Source organism: Zonotrichia leucophrys, chromosome 4, assembly GCF_028769735.1.
Source record: "Zonotrichia leucophrys gambelii isolate GWCS_2022_RI chromosome 4, RI_Zleu_2.0, whole genome shotgun sequence".
Taxonomy (NCBI): Eukaryota; Metazoa; Chordata; class Aves; order Passeriformes; family Passerellidae; genus Zonotrichia; species Zonotrichia leucophrys.
This window is the reverse complement of record NC_088173.1, coordinates 40,931,418-40,953,554: the sequence shown is the minus strand read 5'-3', so window position 1 is coordinate 40,953,554 and position 22,137 is coordinate 40,931,418. Positions and strand designations below refer to the sequence as shown.

The following is a 22,137-nucleotide window of genomic DNA, read 5'->3' as shown; positions in this document are numbered from 1 at the left end:
CATCTTGCACTTGGAGTAAGGGAAACTGGTTTCTTCTGAGAGCTTTGCTGGAGGAACACTCACAAGGGAAAAGTCATCAGGGGAAACATGTTGAAAAAGGAGAGAGGGGAAAGGATGCCTCATTACTCACCGGGATCCCCTCTGCTCACCTTGTATGGTTTAGGTTTCTGACCTGCTGGGGATCTGTTTCTCACCCTCTCATATTCTGAGCAAGGAGAGCTGAAATCTTCCAACTCAATTTACCCCATAATATTTCACTGATGGAGAAATACATCAAAATTATACTTAGCAAGAGTAAAGTGTTGGAGAGGCCTGGCCATACGGCCACATCACTGACCTGCAGTGGGCTGCTGCTTTCACCTTTCACATTATCTCACCAAGGGACACAGTGCCAGAAACTGCTTCCGTGGCCTGTCTGGCCTAGCTTTGGGTCTCTGCTTTGCCTTGTGCTGGACCAGCCCTTCTCTTAGCACATTTTTGCAGGTTTTTTGGGGGTGCTGCAGACATACTACCCCCTGAGACTGTCAGCACAGGTAAAATCTTTCACATAAATGGCTGTTTGTCTGAAATACTGAGGTGTCCCCACTTCCTGGCAGAAAGACTGGAATTGTTTTACTAATGTCATAATCCGTGTCCACCCACAGCATCAGTTCTGAACCATGGTGTTTACATTAAAAACATACCAAGCATACTTTTGGAGGGACATAATAATAACAATCTTGTTTATGTAATAAAGCTAAAAAAAAATGAAACAAAACCAATTGGTTGGTGAAGTCAGTCACCATACGGTCAATATAAATGACAACAGGGGTGATTTGGCACTGCTTCACAAGGGGTGCTGGCCCTGTGTTTGCAGGCACAGTGAGCCGGTGTGAGGACATGGAAGTGACATCTGGACTGCATGTCTTTGTGGGAATGCTCCCTGGCGGCCAGCTTTTGGCATGGCCAGGCCGAGAGTGGCCATACAAAACTGGTGGAGTGGCACAAGCACCGATACAGGGTGCTGCGGGAATTCAGCACCGTAGCTGGCCTTGCAGAGCGCTTTTCTCCACTGTGAGCTCCTAGTCAGGTGCGTTTCCTTTCTGTGCACTCTGGTGGCACCACACTTGGCAGGGCACACAGCATGGTGGGGCAGGGACGAGCCAAGCACCTGTCCCCATAAATGGACACAGAGCAGGTGGGCACGAGTATCCCAGAAGGAAACAAAACACTCTACAGAAACCCGCGGGGCTGCGGCACGGGCGCTGATGCGAAGTTGCCACCGGGGCTGCCTGGCGATGCCCGTCCCAGGCTCCCGGGGGATTCCCGGCGGGCTGCAGGCACGCAGCGTCCCGCGGCCATTCCGGCTTCCAGGAGAGAACAGCCCGGAGCTCCCCGCCTGGGTCAGGCGCTTTGCGGTGCCCCCCGCACGCAGCGGACCGGGAGCCCGGCGGGCCGGGCGCTCATTGCCCGCCCCGGGGGCGGTGCCGGCGGCGGGGGCGGAGCGCCGGGCGCACCTGAGCGAGCGACACCGCCCGCCCGCTCCGCCCCAGCCGCGGCCGCGGGGCTTCTCCGCTCCCGGGGCGCCGGTCCGGCTGCGGCCCCGAGCTGCGGCGGCGTCCGCGGCTGGAGCGCCGCCTCCCCGCTGGTGGGCACAGCGCCGGGCTCCCAACGGGAGGCAGAGGAAGGAGAGGCGGCGGGCGGGTTCCGCGGCGCGGCCTCCGCGCCCTCCCCGTCCCGATCGCGACCCCGGTTGCGCCCGCTCTCGCCGGGTGTGCGCTGCGCTCCCGCGGCTCGATGTCGGCGCGGCGGCGGCGGAGGGCGGCCACAGAGCCGGAGGAGGAAGAGGAGGAGGAGGAGGAGGCGGGTAGCGACAAGGTGAGAACGCGCGGGGGCGGCGGCGGCTTTTGGGGCAGGGGGGCAGCGCTGCCTCCGCCAGGGCCCGACGCGCCGCCCGTGGGGCTCCGCTCTCCCGGCCCCGGCACCAGGGACCCTCCGGTGCCTCCCGGGCTGTAACGTGGCCGCGCTCTCGGGTGGCGGGAGGAGAGAGAGGGCTGGGTGCCAGGTTAGGGGGTGTGTGCCCACGCGTGTTTTACCCCATTGCCGTTTCCCCGTGGCGAGACTGAAATGGGAGCGGCCCGGCTCTCTCTCTCACGGCCCGCAGCGAAAGCTCAGCGCCGTGGCTGCGTGTCGTGTCTCACCTCTCCCCTAGGGAGCTGATGGCGGGGTGTGACCCCAGCGCTGCTGGGCACCACCCGGCCGCTCCCTCGCACCTCTCATTCCCCCCTGCCCTCTTGGGTGCCGAGGAGAGCCGGGGAGAAAAGGTAAAACCAGTTGGTTGCGATAAGAGCAGTTTAGTAATTGAAATGAAAGAGTGGCATTAATGAGAAGGGAGATGACAAAAAGGCATATAAAACCCAGGGAAGTGCAAGTGGCGCAGAATACAATTGCTTCGCCACCTGCCCAACAAGGAGCAGCAATCAATCAGCCTTTCTCAGCCAGTACCCCCCAGGAGAGCCTTTGGCCAGGTCAGATCCACTGTTCTGGCCCCTCCTGGCTCCTTGTGCACTTCCTCACTGGCAGAGCATGGGAAACAGAAAAGTCCTTGACTTGGGCTGAGCAGTGCTCAGCGAAGCCAACACATCAGCGTGTTATCAACCTTATTCCCCTGCTAAATCCAAAACACAGCACCGTAGCAGCTCCTAGGAAGAAAATTAACTCTATCCCGGAGAAAACTGGGACACTGGCCCAGGCCAAGAGCACGCTTCAGTGTGGTTGGGCCAGTCCAGTAGCACTGGAACTAACTCAGAACAGTGATCTGCTCCATTTAAAGGCTGTGTCAGCATTTCCTCAGCAACTCTTTCTGCTTTATGGCCTGTTAAGTGATAGGCATTCACCTCTGGCCTGGAAAGGACTTACAGTATGACATTTCTGCTAAGGCAAGAGGTTTTTGAAATACTAAGTCTATGCATCAGGTTCATTACAGTGGCAAAACAGCCACAGTGCTGTTCTTTTGTTTGCTGTGGAGTTAAGGCTTATCTCTACAAAAGCTAGGCACATCACCACATTACAGTTGCTAATTGTCTGAATAAAATGAAAGAGAAGGTCTCATTTGGGTAACTGGAATTGAAGTTTAGAAAAAAGCTTTCTGATGGCTAAATTGAGGTAGCAATACTGTGTTTTTACTTGAATCAGTAACTGCTTAAACTTGCATGGATGTCGATGTTGCAGAGTGTGTAGTCTGCCTTAGGCATTGTGGCAAGGAACTGGAAAGGGAAACTCAAGACTTTTTATTCCATGCTTTGGTTGCTTTAATTCAAAGCCAATGAATTTGCAAATTTGTAGTGCTTTGCTACATTGAGACCTGTGATCACATAAGATAGTGTTTAGACTATAGCTGTGCACATTATTTCTCTGTAGATGAGAAGTAAATTTAAACATGATTTCTCATCACAGTCTGCTCCAAAAGCTGTTTTCCTGTGGAGATACTCTGGTTTGCTTTATTTTGAGGAGTAACTTTATTTCTGAGGTGTGCAGTGAGCTGCCTTCAAAGAATTCTTGCCATTCAAAGCCTCTGCTACCCTGACCTTCAAAGGGTGACTCTAATCTTTGTTTACCTGTGTGATTTTCAGAGAGTAAATGCTGTTCTTACTTACAGGCCTACTGTGGTTTTACTCCAGCCACTCAACAGCTTAGTGTTTCACCCCATTTTGGGTGGAGTGGAGCAGACAGGAGGCTGGTGCTGTGTGTGCAGCCAGGATGCTGGTTACAGGAGATAGATTTCAGTATGCATACATTTGTGTTCACTTGAACAACAGCTGGGGAAAGCCTTTTTCACTGCACAGGAGACTTTCTCATGGGTTATTTGTGGGATCCTCTGTGTTCCCACTGGAGTTGTTGAACCCATCTACAATGTGCCCAGCACTGGTGACCCTGTCGTGGCTCACAAGTGACAGTAAGGATTGATTTTACATATTAAGTTGGCTTTAGTGCCATTGGTGACTGCAGAGATAAACCAGTATTTTGTACTGAGTTTCCAATCAGTGGGTCACAATTTGGGACTCTCTTTTGGATATGAGCACACACATAAGGTCTGCTGTAGGTGATTTGATGAGTAGCATCTGGTCATCAGGATTCACAGGTGTCACATACAGCTTCCTAGATGGTTATCACTCTGCTCCATCTCTTGCCTAGACTTTACAGCAAGTGGATATTTTTATTGTCCTCTGGCTATTTTGAGATGACCTTTTTCGTGTGGTGATCCTGTATTTGGACTCAAAACTGGTTCTTTGGCTGATAACTACTCAAGGAAGCCATGATTCAGTGGGTTTGCACAGCTTTCTAGAATTCAGCTCAGAAACATCACCCCCTTCATCACTTGTAATGAAGGAGAAAACTTGTTTCTTTGGGTTGTATGTGCTTCATTCTGCTTCTGATCTTGTTGGCCCAAACCAAGCCTTCCATATACATAAAGGCAACATGCATCTTCTTTTGTCTGAGTAGAGAAGCCCTCTGTGTTTATTGAAGAGCTCCAGAAACACTAAATACGTTTGAAGGTTTTTCTGAATTCTACTTTGAGCCCTATTTTCAACATGCTCTCTGGTACTTTTTGTGTTACAATTACTATGTCCATAGATGCTCATTTCCTACTGAATTTAAGTGAAGCTGTTGGGGATTTTCTTCCTCATTTGCATGCCTTTTGTCACTAATTTGAAACAACTGGTAGCTATTTCTATATCGATGGAGTTTCAAAGGAAAGTTCAATTCCTTGGTTTTGTATGAAGGAATATGATATATCCTTTGTGAAAGCTTCTTGAAGTTCCCAAGCTCTGCAAGTCTTAGGATCTCCACTTGCTCATTAGCTTATTGAGCTGGTGATATTTTGCAAAATTGCTGTGAACATGCCTTTGCTGTGTAGGGCCCTGCAATTCACAAGTTTGTTGTTTTCTTTGTATTGTCCTCTGGCATACAGGAGTGATTTTTTGGTTGTCACTTTCTTACTTCCTGCTCTTTGCCCTGGCTGCTCTTTTCCCTAAGAATGTCTGGTCAAAGTGCCTTCATAAATACTCTGTGAGCATTGGGAGAAAGAGGAATGACTTGGCATTCAGATGCTGATCTTCATGTGTTCATGATTCTTTTAAAATTTCAATTGTTTGCTTTTTTTGCTAAAAAGCAAGGGACAGTGCTTTCAAAGGCTTCCAAAAAATTAGCATATCCTGGAAGAAATCGTACAGTTATTCTTCTTTGTACTGTACAGAGTTGTCAGAGTAGGACAAGGAGGGGGAATTGTGATTGTATTGCATTGCTGGCTGTTAATCATTTATAACTACAAGAAGCTTGGAATCACTGAATGCTGTTTCTCTTGTGGCATTGAAAAAGCTGTTTCTGTTCCACGGGACAGCCCTTCCAAGGAATCAATTGCCAAATAAGTTGTTCAGACCTGTGAAGCTCAGTTTGGCACTTGGATCTTTAATGTCCAAAACCTCAGAAACCTGCTGGGAGACAAATGAAATTCTTGGCTGCAGTATAGACTATTGTGGATCTGTCTGTCTGCCATGGATCACTTTGTTACTTCATTGGGATTACCTCTCTTGCAGTACCCCAAAAATGTATCAGTTTAATTTCCACAGAGAAGTCTAACCTCTATGCTTTCTGCTCCATGCATGGTAATAATAATCAGGGCAGACTATTTCCAAGCATCTGTTTTCTTGGAAATGGTGGTGAATTAGTACTAATGCAGAGAGCGAGGGGTCTGTAGTTTCCACTTACTGATTCAGTATGTGCAGCTCTCTTGCCTGAGTTTCTGCATATGCCAGGCTTTAATAGTTTGGAAAGAAAGGTTTCATTATTCAGGATCTTCTGGTACTTTGATATCTTGGCTTCAGAGGAAGGTATCAAAGTGCAACTAATTAAACACTCTACAATGTGCTCTAACTGAACTATTGACTTTACTATGGAACTTTTGAGAGAGACTGCAGAAAGATCAAAGATGGAGAAGAAAACATACTTCAAGTAATACTTAGACTTATAAAATGACAATAACTAAATACTTTTACTCATTAACTTTTTCTCATAAATTGTTGGACAGTGGCTTCATTTTTTTAGTTGCTCTTCCTGGGGATGTTACATTCTCAAAGAAGAACATATTTGCTATCTGCTTAGGAGTTCCTTATGGTGTCCTGGGAAAATGCCATGCAAGAGGAACGTTGCAAGTGCCTTTGTAACCAGAATAATTCTGGTGCGTGGTTTGCTTGGCATGTATTAATTGCAGTGGAGGGCATGTGGTACAAAACAGCGCTTCAAATGTGTGGCCTTTTAGATGATGAAAGATGGATTTCTCTCCATGACACACAGCTGTATTTCATGAGCTGTTGCAAAATAGTGGGCAAGCAGAAATCCACATGGACGCCTAATTTATGGCAAGATGTCACATGTTCTGAATTCCTGGTATGGAGGCTCAAGCTCTTGACTGGCTGGGTTTCCCCCTTTGTATGGCCAAGTATTTGTGTTCTTGTAGAGAAGATTTAGCACCAGGATGAAAGTCTTGTCTTTTAAGAATACTAAACTTAAACCATCTACCCCTTACGGACACTTTGTGTGTCCGTAGCAGGCAAGAGTGGCACACTCTCTGTATATAAATAAACTCTAGGGAAAAATCCAAACACCTTGGATAAAACACTTAATTTGGAGTGGGGTTGAAAGGTTTCCTAGGCACTTAGGACAGTACAACCTGTGCTGGTCTCAATTAACCTTTGTAAACCTCCTGAATACCTGCTCACAGTGTGAAACCCACGACATTTCCCACAGACCTTCACGGGTCCTTGGTGTTACTGTGTACTGAGCTTGGCCACATCTCAAATCTGAAGGGCTGCTTGGGTTTGTGCTGAACTCCAGAACTGCTTCTACAAGGTCAAGCTGCAGTAGTAAGGCTCTTGATAGATTTTTTTCTTTTTAGAGTGTTTTTGTAGTGATTAACTTAGTGTTTCCTTCCATGATGATTGTCGTTATTTGTGGCTATAAACTGGAATGTTTGTAACCAGTCACATAAAATAGTTTAGAAAATTATTAGCAAGGAAGTCTCGTCCCCCAGTGATGGGGTTCTAAGCACTTAAGGATGCAGAAGACAATTAACTAGCTTTTAGTGATCTATGCCCTCTTTGGCTCCTAAGTTTACAAATTAAGTGCCTCATTCAGGAAATTGTTGTGGCTGTGATAGCAGTTAACTGGAAAATAAAGCATTCATAGTAATTTTTGAGGTATGTTGCACAGGGAAGTTGAAGATAGTTGAGGTGCTGATTCCCCCCCTGGTCACTTTAGTAATATAAGGCCAAAAAAATGCACCAAGTTCTAAGCAACTTTGGGTTGCACCAGCCAAACTCTTGTGAGCTGCTGAAAATCACAGAAGATAAACACAGGCCCCTTCTTCCAGCTGGTTAGATACGCTGAAAAAAGCTGTGCACTTGTGAATTCAGATGTTAGAAGTAGCAAATTTAAAGTATTGCTGATAATGAGGTGCTTATAAGTGATAATTGTGTGTTTAAAGATCAGAAGGACAAAACTAAGTATGATTTTTTTGTTTGTTTGTTTAAACACAGTTGTTTTCTGCAACAACAAAGTGGAATAAAAAAGTTTGGGGATATTCTTAGTTCTGAGTGCTTAGAAGAGAGAACATCTCTGCCATCTGCAAGCAGGGATTAATATTAAAGACGCTAAGTCATGGTCTTAGGGCCAGGATTACTGCCCGTCATCTGCGCAGTGAGTGGTGTCTTGTAGGACTGCACAGACAGCTTGCTGCACTCCAAAGCAGGTCACAGGAGTTGAAATATGGCTTTTGGATAGCTGGGATTCCCTCAGTTGCATCTATAGTGATTTCCTAGGCTATGGTGCAACACTGTGAGAAACATCTCTGAATAGCAGGGTTGTGAGTGTGGTAATTTTTTATTTATTTATTTGCTTTTTCAGGTGTTCTACAGACTTTCTGAAGTCTGGACCAGAGCTTATTTGCTCTTGTTACTTGTATTAATTACAGGCAGAGTCTGCCTAATTATTCAACTGTGGGATTTCACAGTCTGGGGAAGCATTGATCACCTTTTTGAAAGAAGTAAATGGTGTAAAATTGATGATTTCATCTAGGGCATATATGTGCTACATCAAGTGAATGAGAAAAACCCAGGCCTAACTTAAAGAAAGAGAAGACATACCTACCCACTTGGCTTGTGCATGTGTGCAGTGCAAGCACACTGTCTCAGGTTCTGAAAGGTTAAAAGCACTGTCTTAATGGAAAGGGTGGTGATTTTCCTCGGATCAGTGTCCCTGGGGAGGGTCTGAGGTTGGAGCCTGCTGCAGCACCTTGGTCAGCTCCTGACCCCTGGCCCCTCCACGGCTGCCTCTGCCCAGCCCCGGGGTGCGGGCTGGGTGCTTGCCTTTGGGCAACCAGTTATGTGAAACTTTATTTTCTGCCTCGTGCTGTTTGCAGGGGCCAGGCGCTGGGACAGAGCTTACACCGAGGTGCAGCCGCAGGGAAAAGGCCATGGATTATAAACAGAGTAACCACGCTGGGCGTGGGTGGGGTGACTGGGGGTGTAAGCACCTGAATTCTGTGCTGTCTTGTAGTGGGGATGAAAGAGAGGATGTACCTCTGATGGCTCAGAAAAAGTGACAAAAATACTCAGAACAAGGGAAGAAAGTAATATTGTTATGGAAGAGTAGGAAAGAAAAGCAGAAGTTTCTAATTAATGGAAATAGAGGAGAATGGAAATAAGGAGAATGGAGACCTGAGATGAGGAAGTTGGAAAAAGAGGGAGATGGACAAATAGCATATAGCAGTGGAGAAGAAATTTTTAAGGCACAGTTACTTAACAGTCCCCAGAATGGCTAAGAGCTGATGAACTTGAGGCACCAGGGCAGGCTGGAAGCTGTTTGAGATTGTAAGAAGGTGAGCAGAGTCAGGGAGGTCAGGAGGAAGTTCAGGTCTCAAAAGAGCCAGACACTGAGCTAGAGATTGCTCTCTGTGTTACTGCTGTGCCAGGGCTGAGTGCAGCTTTCCAGCTCCCTGGAGTTGTGGTGTTTGCAACTTTACAATGCCTGAAGTCACACTGTGTGTTGGCTTTAACTGAGGGAAAATTAGTCCTGACATTGTGCTCTGAGAGTTGGTAACAATTTGTATGTGGGCACCAAAATATGTAGCACCTGTTTTGCATTTGGGTTAGACACACAGTCTGTCTAGATGATGTCTTCTCTAGCAGTCCTCAGCAAGCACTGAAGAAAGAATTACAGTATTCTAGTCATACACAAAATTATTTTGAGTAATACTCTGTCTGTGGGACACTCCGTCACTTCACAGTTTGGTTTTGGATTGTTCTTTTCAAGCCTGAGGTTTCAATGTACCACGTATAAAACTGCCAGCGCCTCTTCTTTGTATAAAGGGACTGTTTTTTCATGCATTACATTTTCTATTGTTTCTTCTTAATTTGACATTTAAGCTTCCCCTTGTTCCATAGAAGGGTAGTTTGAGATGTAGATGAGGGAATGTGTTAAAGGCTTGGGGATTTCTGGTGAACTCCAGTATTCTGTCAGCTGGAGTATTTCTGGAAACAAATATCCATGAAAAAGTAATGCCTAGAATGGGAAGTTTCTTGAGTACAGCAGGTAATGTCACAACATCCAAGTACAGGCCTTCCTATAAACATTTACTGGCATACATTTGTCTCCTACATCTACAGTTTCACCAGTACACCATTGTTGTCTTTTAGAAGGTAATGCAGATATTATTGGTTCCTAAACTAATGTTTGGCTCAAAATACTGTTTTCTGACAAAAGATCTGATAATCTTTCATTTTATATTGAGTTTTCTGATAGCTTTATTTTTCTTTTTGTGATAGGAAGTGGATTTGGAAGAAAGACTTCATGAGCTGGACCTTAGAGGTGATTCAGATATTCCTGATGTTCCTCCACCAACAGACAGCACTCCAGAAATCCTCAAGAAGGCTTTGTCAGGCTTATCTGCCAGGTAAAGTGAAAGAAAGATATCTCAAATTTAACAGTTGGTGGCTAAAAGTCATACAGATTCTGTTGCAGTTTTAAGTCTTACAAATTGTACTGGAGTTTTAAGTTTCATATGGTAGATGTGAAAATTTCAAGGATAAATTGTTGCTGGATATTATTGACTTATTTATGCTTTGATACTCCCTTCAGTAGACTATTTTTTGCATACACCTGTGTTTACCCATTGCATGCTTTTCTAAATGAACACAATTTATATAAATATCTACTGAGTCTAAACATTGCAAACATTGGCCTAAAGAATTTAAATTACAGAATTATTATTTTTGGAGGTTGTAATAAACTGATATCCTACCTCCAAGATTGAGAGGTGGATTGGTTTATGAATGAAAAGATGTGTAAATTCTCAACATAAGGTTTGCTAGATTCTTGTGACATTTCCACTTCTAAATAATTTACTGTACAGTTAAATACGCCACAACTGATATGTCCATACTTTTTAAAGCAATACTTTTTTTTCTTGCTGTTTCTTTTCAAACTTAAGTTTTTACCTCCATCTTCCCAGGATCTTGATGGCCAACAAATGTGAGGGGATGTGTATGTGTACAGATAGACAGATAGTCGTGCGGAGGTGCATATTCATGAAGGCTGTTGGATAAAGTTCCTAGTATAATTTTTATGCAGTCCCTTTACAACACCTGATCAGTCAGATGCTTTAGGGACAAGCAACTTGCATTATGGTTTTTTCACCCAAGCAACAAAAGAGCGTTCACATGATAGATATAAAAAAACTACCTACTAAAATGAATATGGGTGTCATATTTATGTTATGCTCAATATAACAAATTAAGCAATATGCAGTGTATATTTTAGAAGCAACTTCAGTCTTGTAAGAGTCAGAGAAGGATCTCTAATCCAGACTATAATTAAAACCTTCCAAATCCTTGTAATAAAACTGGTCTCCAGCAGATATCTCCAATAGCACTGTGAAATGAATTTTTCGCCTTGCTCATTTTCTAATCTGTTGTCCATTTCTGTTATGTCCATGAGCTATAAGCAGATGTAATGCTTCAGGTTTTAAACAGCCTGTTTCTAAACTGCAGCAGCTGTGAGCAGAATGTGATATTCTCTGTTACCATCACACTGCAAGGACTCTGTTACAGAGTTCTGTCATTGTGTTAAATGTGGAAGTTTTAGGTCTCCAAGTCAGACTTGTTCCAAAGGGCATGGTGATACCTCAAAGCCTGCAGCTAAGAGGTGCAGCTGACATCTTTCCTGTTTCATGGCTTGAAATTCTTTGAGTGTTTGCACCAAAGTGTAGAAAGGGTGCTTTGACTGAAAAATCAAATTCTTGGTGCTTTATGTATGCTGAAGTTGAAATTACCTGCCAGTTCAGTATCCAGCAATCCCAGCATTGTTCATCATATGCAATGTGGGTGGATTGCACTGTAACTTTCAGAAATATGGATATTCCTTGTATTTGACCTTTGAAAGTAATGGTGTCTATAACTTTCTAGCAGAGAGTTAGGATACAATAAACTTTCCAGGTGGCTTCCTAAATTCTGGGGCTTCTTGTCTTACTGAAGCTGTCTTTCCAGTGCTGTGCTTGCCAACACCCCCAAGGTAACATGTGGTATTTTAGCATTACTCATAAAGGAAGCTGAATTCTTCTGGAGGAGGCTTGCTCACTAAGGATATGCCACCAGGGCCAAGCTGCTACTGTGTATCCCACCTCTTAGAGCAGCATAAAACATGTTGTGATAAAGCCTCTTCTACCTCTATTCTGATACTTGAGGCAAATCCAATTAGTAGCTGTAGTTGCCATTAACCTGTCAATCAGTCACATTCTGGAAAATCAAATTATTGAAGTTTACATTGGAACTGGAGTCTGATTCAAAACTAACACTAAACCAGGTGTATCTCCTGGTGAAGCAGTGAAACACAAGACTGATGCAAAGCAAAACATTAGGAAAAAAGTCTTCAGGCTATGGTAGGGGGCTTTGTGTTTAGCAGTAGCTTGTGATTAGTTACTTCAGCGGACTTTTAGAGGAATCGGCCTCAAATTGTGCCAAAGGACATTTAGGTTGGATGTTGCAAAAATTTAATTTAGGAAAGAGGTTTGGAGTTAGGAGAGGTTTAATTTAGGAAAAAGGTCAAGCATTGGAACAAGCTGCCTGGGGATCTGGTGCAATCACCATCCCTGGAGGTATTTAAAAGATGTGTAGATGTGGCAGTCAGGGACATGATTTAGTGATGGACTTGGCAGTGCTAGGCTAACAATTGGACTCGATGATCTTAAATGTTTTTCTGGCTCAAATGATTCTATGACTCTGTAGTAACATAAATTTTTATTCTGTTCTCCTTAGGTAACCACTAGCAGCTGCCCAGATCTACAAGGTCAAAGAGTACAGCTAGTTTGGCCCATCAACCCAAACTGTCACCTGTTCTCCTGTCCTGGTTCCAGTGCTCACAAAGCATAGGGCTGCTTCCAATAGATAACCCTCTACCTGGCAAAAGAGCTGCTTTGTTGTAGAAAGGAGGTTTTGTTCTGAGGTTCTGTTCTGTGTCTGTTACTCCTCAAAAAGTCATTTGCTTTTTGTCTGGCAGCCTTTCTTTCATACACCAGCCTTTGCATGGCTGAGCCTTCATCAGTCTTGCAGCTGATGTGATGCTTTTTGAGGGTCCTGATGTATTTTCACAGCAGCTTCAATGTGGGGTTGTACCTATTCATTGCAAATGACATTTGGCAGGGTTGAGGCAGCACACAGGAAGAAGAAAGGTGTCCAACTTTCATTTCTGTTACTGTGCTGTGCATCCTGTTCAGTAGGATAGTTGTTTGATCCTGTGTTTCTTGCTATGCATTGATTAACACAAAAACTTCTGCTTTTCCCACTGTTTCTAATACAGTTTAATCTCTAGTTAGCAGAGGAAGTGGAATTCATTTTCATTTATAACTGCTTGCTGCTTTTTTTTTTTTTTATTTTTAAATAGGTGGAAAAATTGGTGGATTCGTGGAATTCTCTCCCTAGCTATGATTTCTGGTTTTTTTCTGATTATATATCTGGGATCATTTATGCTGATGCTTCTGGTAAGTTTATTTAAATGCATTCTTCTGTGCAAGAGTTATTTGATCTCTTCATCCATCGTGCCTGAGCTGACAGGAACCTGCATGGACAATTCAGAGCAATTGTCTTTTATTTCTGTAAATGTAAATACTTCTGAAAAACACTTGAGGGATTAAAAACTGGACCTTACAGATTAGGGACTTCTTAGATGCTGTAATTTATTTTTCTTTAGGAATTAGAGTAGCTCCAAGAGTTTGAATTACTGTTGCCTTGCTTAACTACTATCATCCATTTCATTGACTAGTTTGTATCACCTAGTGTTACATGTTGAAGTTTGTTTGAGAAAGCAAACAAATAAAAATCAGACCAAAGCCAATCCAGGGAAAACTCCAGATCAGCTAACAACAGAAAAAATCTAAAACCAAAAAATTAAGAGTCAGGTGCAATTTTGAGGCTAAGGAAAGCAGGCAGCCCTGGCCTCCTGCCTGCAACTGGCATGAAAGGCTTTCCTCAGCCATGCTTGTTTAATTCCATATTTTTCTGAGACTTCGTTGTGGCCTTGCATTTATCTGTAAGTTGGAGCTAGATCCCTTTCTGAGGTACAGCCAAAGTGCATTTTAAGTCATGCAGTGAAATACTGTCGAGGATAACAATAAAAAATGTTTTAATAATCTTCATACATGCTGTATAGCAGGTCAGCCTTTATTTCTTCTTTGCACCATTTTAATTGCTGGTATTTTTATGGAATGATGGTTTAACTGTCTTTCCCAGTCTTAAAAAGGTACAGACAGGAATTTAGCTTTTAATATGCTGAAATTGATTCTTTTAGGTAACTGCATTGATTTTTGACTCTAAGTTTGTTCAGGTATCAAAATTTTTAAACTTTTTTCTCGCCTCCTATGAGGCAATTTTAGGATTGTATTCCTAAATACAATTCCTAAAGGTTGGAAAATACCTTTAAAATAATTGAGTTGAACTGTTAACCCAGCATTGCCAAGTCCACCACCAAACTGTGTCCCCAAGTCCCCCATCTACACATCCTGTAAATATCTGCAGGGATGGCGACTCAACCACTGCCCTGGGCAGCATCTTGCCATGCTTGACAGCCCTTTGGGTGAAGAAATCTTTGTTGCTATCCAATCTAAACCTCTGCTCCCATCTGAACTGAGGCCATTTTCTTTCACTTGTTACCTAGGAGAAGAGACCAAGCCCTGTCTCCCAGCTCAGGGGATGGGGTAACCAGCTCAACAGCTGCTCTTACCACTAAAGAGGCCAAGAACCTCAGCTTGATCCTTGCTCTTTGTCACTGTTTCCTCCTGCAGCCAACAAAGGATGGAGCTTCTCCTTAGCCCTACTTTTTCTTCTGATGTCTTTATATAGGTAGTTTTTATTGTCTTTTATGGCAGTAGGGAGATTAAGTTCTCATTGGGCTTTGGCCCTTCTACTTTTCTTCCTGCATAACCTCACAACATCCTTGTAGCCATTCTGAGTCACCTGCCCCTTCTTCCAAAGGTCATAAAATCTAGTGTCTTGAGAGACTGGAATGCTGCTTCACCAGCATTATGGTCTGCATTACAGTTTCTACACCTGAATTAGTCTGGTTAATATTTCCTGTTTTCAGAAGAATGACATAACAAACTACTAGTTCATAGTCTCATTCATGGAGGATTTTCTTTTTAGTGTGTGAAGAAACAACAAAAAAGGCCCTTTTAAAGTGCAGGTTGCTGTAAAAAGATGTTCCCCCCCCCCCCCCCCATCAATCCTTTAATAGTCAGTTACATTTGAGAATTATAATTATGAACAAAAAGGAACTAATTAATTTGCAGGGTGATTTTGTGTATTCATACTGTGAGACTGCAATCATGGGCAAGCAGTTAAGACATGAACCAAAAAGTAATCACAGTTAGTAGAGAATTGTAATAGAGCTCCTCTTTTGTGTCATAAAGCAAAAAGTCTGTCTTCTATTATAATGAGCTGGTAATTTATTGATATTTGAGACTACATAAAAAGGACAATGGAAGGAAAACCCAGTGTTGTTCATAAATGATTTTATTTGACTGGAATAAAATAGCTTGTATTTAAGTAACAGTTGGTTTTAACATGACAACTGTTATTTAAATAACAAATCTCAATACTGGGACTGAAAATGCCCGGAGACTTGTAGGAGGATTAATCCAGTGAGGTTTGGAGGACAAGACCTGAGCCTGCTGTACAGAGCTGGAATGTATGCTCTGCATTTGCTGCCTCCTTGGGTAACAGGCTCCTGTGGCTTGGACCCCGGTGCCCTGTTCCACCGTACAGTACAATCCTGCAATGTTGCTCTTGCCTGTAGCATTTAAGCTTTGTAAGGTTGGCCGAGCAGAAGAAAGAGCACAAGACAGGGGAGCTTCACCATGGATTCGCTGGGGCGGTGCAAGGCTTTGAGTCCGCGTTCAGGCGTTGAGCAAGGTGGAATGTGCTGAGGAGTGCCGGCCGTGAGGCCTGCTCGGAGCCCTGCGTGCTGACACGCGCGGCATCACCTGGCACTGAGTCTGGCAATTCCTTATGTCTGGTGATCCACTCGGAGGCTGAGGATTGGACAGGCGTGGCAGAGTCCTTTGAAGCCCAAAGGCATGACAGGACACACTGCCCGTCAATGCAGGCAAGCAGTGAGGTCAGCAAAGCAAATGAAGGCCTGGGAGGGTGTGGCATTCAGACTTGGGTTAGATGAGCTTTGCCTCTAATCATAAAGGCTAATAACCCTTAATGAGATGCTTGCAAGTGAAAGACCAAGGTGTCCTGTGTTGCGCAGCTAGTTTTTTCCATTGGGCACAGAAAATATTTCTAGAATTAAATGTAAAGATAAAACTTAGCCAAAAGAAATAGGAGAGTTTTCTTTACAGGAAACACTTCTGACCTGCTGCTATCAAACTGTTTTGATGCAGAAAGGTCAGGAGCCTTCTCTTGTTTCACAAGTATATTCTTGAAGCTAGCCCAATGTGGTTTGGTTTTTTTTCCTTCATGTACTGTGGTTTGGAGATTTTTTTTAAGTTTTAAATGGAGCTTAGTTTTTCCTTGGATTTTATTTGAAGCTGTTTTCTGACTGGAATTTGACTTCAGAATAATGTCTTCCTTAATGTAAGCTGCAGTGCTCCTTACTGCCTGTAAGAAACAACTGCAGCATATTTACAAAGTTTTCTCTTATTTTAGGTCTTAAGCATTCAAGTGAAGTGTTATCATGAAATCATTACTATCGGTTACAGAGTCTACCACTCATATGATTTACCATGGTTTAGATCCCTCAGCTGGTAAGTAGCAAGCCAGAACATCAATGAACCAGGATGTGATACTTAAACAATCTTCTTCCTCACCTGTTGTGGTGGAATGACAGCTGTGTGGGTCATGTGCAGACATAAAACTTGACATCTGTCTCTAATACAGAATTTTGTAGTTGTGTTCCCCCTGTGAACTTGGACAAATCAATTGGCATTTTATTACGTATTTTTTTTAACTGGTTATAAATAAATCCTTGTTTGTTTGTTTTGTTTTTAAGAATTGCATTTAATGTATATTGTCTTATTAAAATAACTGTTAGATGTTGCATATTGCAGGTACTTTTTGCTCTGTGTGAACTACTTCTTTTATGGAGAGACTGTAGCTGATTACTTTGCTACATTTGTGCAAAGAAGAGAGCAGCTGCAATTCCTCATTCGTTACCACAGATTTATATCTTTTGCCCTCTATTTAACAGGTAAGTGCAGGAAATCACAGAAATGAAAGAATTTTGTGCTGCTTTTGCTCATTTAATTTTAAAATATTAATTATTCCCCATCATTATCCACTTCCAGTTTCTTTTTCCTCTTAATACTTGAGGAAATGAGGTGTTTGCAGTTATATTTTTTCCTGTGAAAAGATGAGTAAAAATTTTGCATTCACTGAAAAGAAGAAAGCCTAAACAAGGGGATGATCTTGAGACAGCTGAGAAAATAGTGCTCAAAATAGGTTGGCAAGCATTAATTTTGATTGCTGAAGACCTGAGGCTATTTTGGCAGGCTGTAGAGATGACTTCTGTGTGTAATTGCTGTGCTGGGTTGATTCTTTACTGTGCAAGTGTTCTCCTAGGTCTCCAGTAATAGGATTTACTAATATATTTTTAAACTGATTAGTCAAAATGCCTGAGTCTTAATTTTGTTTGCAACATATTCAGATACTTTCCTCATGGAAAAATTTCCTCCCTGTCCAAAAAGAACTTTTAAAAAGCATTTTTTCTAGGAAGAAGAGACACAAGTTGGTACTTTTTTGGGGTATTGCTTTGTGAACACGTAAATACATTTTTCCAGCAATGCAGTTTAGCATAAAATTAAATCAGCTTAAGACTCAGATTGGTTTAAAGTACAGAGGCTTGCTATGCAACAAATATTTCTAAAGTGTACTGAAAAATCTGATCTTTGTGATGATCTGTCAGTTTTTCTATTGGTTTTTTTTTTTCTTAAACCAAATAAAAATTCTGCTTAGTGCTTAGATCACAAACTTGAAACCAGCTTTGCAGGACTTGACCCTTTTCAGCTGGCCTTGGCTTGGGGAAACTAACTTATGTAATGCCTTGTGATCTGGTGAGGGGAGACATGAGACAAGCCAAGCATGAGCAAAGGGAGGAGGCAGTGCATAGCAGAGCCCCCTGGTGTTGGGATTGTGAGGTCACTTGGGGCAATCCCTGGGGTTCAGGGTCTTTTGAGGACCTCTGGTCCCCTGTTGGTGCAGGAGGCTACCATAGGAGAGGAGGAGCACTCAATTAGCCACCCAGAAAATTTTTTTTGGTCAGCTGAGTCCTCCAACACCTGTGCTTCACACCTGCATCGTCTGCAGTCATATGCCTGTTTGGGGGAAAGGGGCAAGCTGGTCCTTTCCTTTCATTTACTTCTGTTAAGTATCCAAAACTAGTTTGTTGACCTGGCTTTCAAGTGGTTTTTAAAAGTGATGATCTCCTTTGCTAAAAATTGATGTCCACAATAGGACCTGGTATGTGCCTAGAGGGTTGTTCTTTACTGATGGTTTACTATGGATGTTCTTTACTGATGCTAGCTAAATCCGTGTCAACTAAATCATAGTCTTGTATGAGAATAACTATGTACTTTTGACTGAATATAAGCTAACACTTCTAGCAGCAGAGGGATTAAAAACTACTTCAAAGGAAGAGAATTACTGGCATATCACAGTTCAGTGTCATTAAATATAAGATGTACAAACTGCACTTGCTTTGTTTTACAGGATTCTGCATGTTTGTTTTGAGTTTAGTGAAGAAACATTATCGTCTGCAGTTTTACATGGTGTGTATTACCCACTTTGCTGTGCTCATTCACATTCCAAATACCACTGGAAACAGTCATGTCCCTATGCTCATAAAATAGTTCAGAAGAGTGGTATGGAAAATTGTGCTTAAATTGAAAGTTACATGAAATCAAGTCATGCTGGACTGTATCTGTTCACCTTCCAAATGATGATGATTATTATTATGTCCCAGATGTGGCCTCTCAGTCAGTACAAGCTGTCCTTGGTGAGGCCTTGTACAAGTCAAACATGATATGTTTCCCTTAGTGATAGGCTGATATGAAAGACCTTCCTGGAGAAGGGAGATGCATCTCCCAGCCAGGTCTGAAGCCAAACTGTTCAGCATTGTGTGGAAAGTGATTATTGGGATTCAGGTTTGCTTTTTAGAGGCCCCACTGAAGTACCATGAAGGGTCTTGATCTTAACGCCTGTGTGAAATATTTATTCCATGACATTTCACAGCTGTTCTGGTCTTTTGCTCTGCAGTGTCTGAATGGATCATTGATGAATTAAAAGCAACCAGCATTCTCATCTATCATATTTGTCCACCTAATAATCAGCATAGTAGCTAAGCAGCAGCATTAACCTTTTTCTTATGTGTATCTTATACGTTGAAAACTAATTCTGTAACATTACAGGTTAAAACCAAAGCAAGCACCCCAACTCCCACTTCTATGTAGGAATGATTAGAAATCACAGTGAAACAACAGTGCAGTACAGCTCCTGTCTTGAAAGAACTTGAGCAATCGGGCCATTGCACAATTTAAAGATTTCCTAAAGCTCTGACACTGCAGTTAACCCTTCTGTTTCTGCACTGCTTTACCACTGAGGATTCCCACTTCTAGACCAGGGCTTAACTGAGCCTTATAATAACATGTAAAAAGATCTTTTACTCAAAATAATATATCCTGTTTGTATGAGAGTTTACCTGACAGTGAGATGCAGCTTTTCTAGTCTTTCTCTTCTAAGCTGCAAAAAAAAACAAAAAAAAAAAAAAAAAAAAAAAAACACCAAAAAACCTCATCTTCAGATTGGCACAGCCTAAATATATTCACTGGCCATTATTTTTTCCTTTTTCTTCTTCTGGAAAAAAGGTGAAAATGTGTAGGTCAGTCATGTGACTTGGTGTCTGCCCAGAAAACATTAAAATGTGCCTACCCAGGAATTGCAACAAAACGAAGTGAAGCCATATATCTACTGTGTGGCAAAACAGTGTTTAGGAAAAAAAGGAGAATCTATCCCATCCCTGGAAGTGTCCAAAGCCAGGTTGGAAGGGGCCTTGAGCAACCTGGCCTAGTGGAAGGTGTCCCTGCCTGTAGTGAGGTGGTTGGACCTATGTGATCCAAACTGCTCCATGATTCTAGTAGAGTAGGCATTTGGATTTAGGTGGTGTTCCAATGTCACTGTACAAATGCTAAAAACTCTGCTGCAGAGCAGTTTTAATTAACCAGCTGGTAATCCTTTCAGAAACCTTTTGTCATTTCTTGTAGCCTCCCCACTCCGCCCTTTAAGGCCTCTTGAGTTGTCTTATCTGGAAGCAGAGCCTGGCTGCTGTAGGTAAACACGTGATAAGAGAATTAAAGAAGTAGGACATTTTGAGTGTAAACAGCCCAGACATTTAGAGTGCCTAAGTTTGGTGTATCATGAGAAAACTGCCAGTTCTTGATTTAAAAGCATTTGGAAAATAAAATCTGTTGCAGAATCTTTACTGGTAACCTGTTTGGAAACCACTTTATTGTACACTGGCTCTACAGATTAAACACCAAGTGCGTACAGTAGTACTGAACTAAATGATTGTTTAAATGACCATGCCCTTAAAAACAAACACTTCATTTTTGCTAATCCTGAGAATTTTCATGTTTCATAAGTTATGAGACATCCACATCTGTGTAACAGTACTCTTTCATGAGTAGTTCATTGCCATTTTATTGTTACAGTTCTAACATGTCTGTTATATGTATATACAGAATATCACATTGCTTAAACTTCTTTGCTGCTTTCATGCTGGAGGTGTATGTCTTATTAAATCAGGTGTTAAAACAGCATGTTGAAAAATTCTGGGTGGAGGTAAGTGATGAAGAGACCTGCTGAAGTTTTAGAACTTGCCTAAGAAAGCCAGCTCACTTGTGATATACTGTATGCACTCATCTCTTGCATTATCATTAGAACTGGTTTTCCCACGGAGCTCCTCAGTAGCTCCTGTAGCTATGTGCCAGGATTTATGGAGGTCTACGGGTCGGTGTTCTCTCTAACTGTTGTGTTGTTGCATTGTTAACAGTTCGCATGGACTCATGTCACTTTGCTGATCACTGTAACTCAATCTCATCTTGTCATCCAAAATCTCTTTGAAGGCATGATCTGGTAAGGGGACAGTAACAAACTGATTTGTACCTCTATTGCATTGGAAGATTGGTTCTTTTGCATAGATCTGGTTAGGGAATAATTGTGGGAACAGTTAAGCAGGACGAATTATAGGAGCATTAATGTCTAATTGGAAGGGGAATCTGAGAATTGGGAGTGGAGTAAAGCATACAGGAGAAGAAGCAGAAGCCTCTTTATCTAGATTGACAGGCACAAGTCTGATAGTTTTGAACAATCACTTCATTTACTTGCAGGGAATAGGATTGATTGTATGCTAGGTCAAATAGTTTCCACAGCATTTTGCTGAACAAATGAATATCCAGCAATTCTTTTGCAATTACTTTGGAGCTTCAAGTTGCTCAGAGCTATTGAAGTTGGACCATTTAATTTGAAATCCCTCATCTGGCTATGTTCCCTACAGCCTGTCCTGTTCAAATAAATTCCGAGTACTCAAAATACTTTAAGAGTTTTAATCTTGCTTATGATTGGGCAACATTTGTGCCTCATTTTCAGTAATACGTTAAATTTTGGCAATGCAATTAAACTTGATTATGTAAAGCCACTCCTCGGAGAGTGGGTGTGTTTTCTTCCCCCTCTCTTCTTCAGGGACAGGGTAAATTTCAAGTTGAGAAAGAAAGAAGAAGCGTGTGGAAGATGGTTTATGTTCTTCCAAGGACATAATGCTGTATGTTCTCCTCTTCCTGATATATGTACATCTGGGGAGATTATTGCAGACAAGACATATTTACAGTTAGAAAGAAAGCCCAAAGCCTTTGACAAAGTTTTTATATACAAATACTTTTCATAGTGATTATGTTCATGTGTCAAAAACTGAACCTAGTTCCTTTGCTAGCCAACTATTTCTTATTGCCACTCTTGCTAGACAATTCAGCAGGAGATGAAAAAAGTCTGACTTTTAGTTTATTAATACATCCCTGCTTTGAAAAAGAGGGGGAAAGAAAAGAGAACTTAATAGGCTTGAATAACAACTTCAGATGCAGTCTGCATGCAAATAACATTTTAAAAGCTGCTCCAAACTGACAAGAAGGGGAAAAAATAAAGGAAAACTATTTTTAAATTTAAACTTTTTGAGTAATTTGTTTGTTTTGATGTTACAAAAACATTAACATGTTGATTGCTTCTTACCTGTGGTACCAGTCTTTAAGCCTGATAGGAAAAAGCCAGCCTGTTCATGTTTTAAGTTCATGCATCAAAATAACACTTTAACTTGGACTAACATGAATCTGTTATGATGTAGTTTGGCTGAAGACTAAAACCGGTATAGCTGAGTGTGATGCTCATGGGGAGCAAGGCAAACACATTATGAAACATAATTCCTTCTAAATACTGCAGAAAAATTTCTCAGAAAGAAATTTGGCTCTTTCCATTTTTGTCCAGTGTTTAGGTTCAGGCAGTTTTTCTC

The 22,137-nt window shown here is 42.2% G+C and overlaps 1 protein-coding gene across 1 annotated transcript in view; it reads left to right on the top strand.

The window, feature by feature from the left end:
* The first annotated feature begins 1,510 nt into the window (after positions 1-1,510).
* CDS1 (CDP-diacylglycerol synthase 1) overlaps positions 1,511-22,137 on the top strand; it is a 29,261-nt gene continuing 8,634 nt past the window's right edge. Inside the window, exons 1-7 of the mRNA XM_064711264.1 lie at positions 1,511-1,857; positions 9,861-9,988; positions 12,973-13,069; positions 16,236-16,333; positions 16,637-16,776; positions 18,294-18,352; positions 20,632-20,714. Of these exons, the coding sequence (XP_064567334.1) occupies positions 1,777-1,857; positions 9,861-9,988; positions 12,973-13,069; positions 16,236-16,333; positions 16,637-16,776; positions 18,294-18,352; positions 20,632-20,714 (686 nt within the window). The 5' untranslated portion in view covers positions 1,511-1,776. The remainder of the gene's footprint in view (positions 1,858-9,860; positions 9,989-12,972; positions 13,070-16,235; positions 16,334-16,636; positions 16,777-18,293; positions 18,353-20,631; positions 20,715-22,137) is intronic.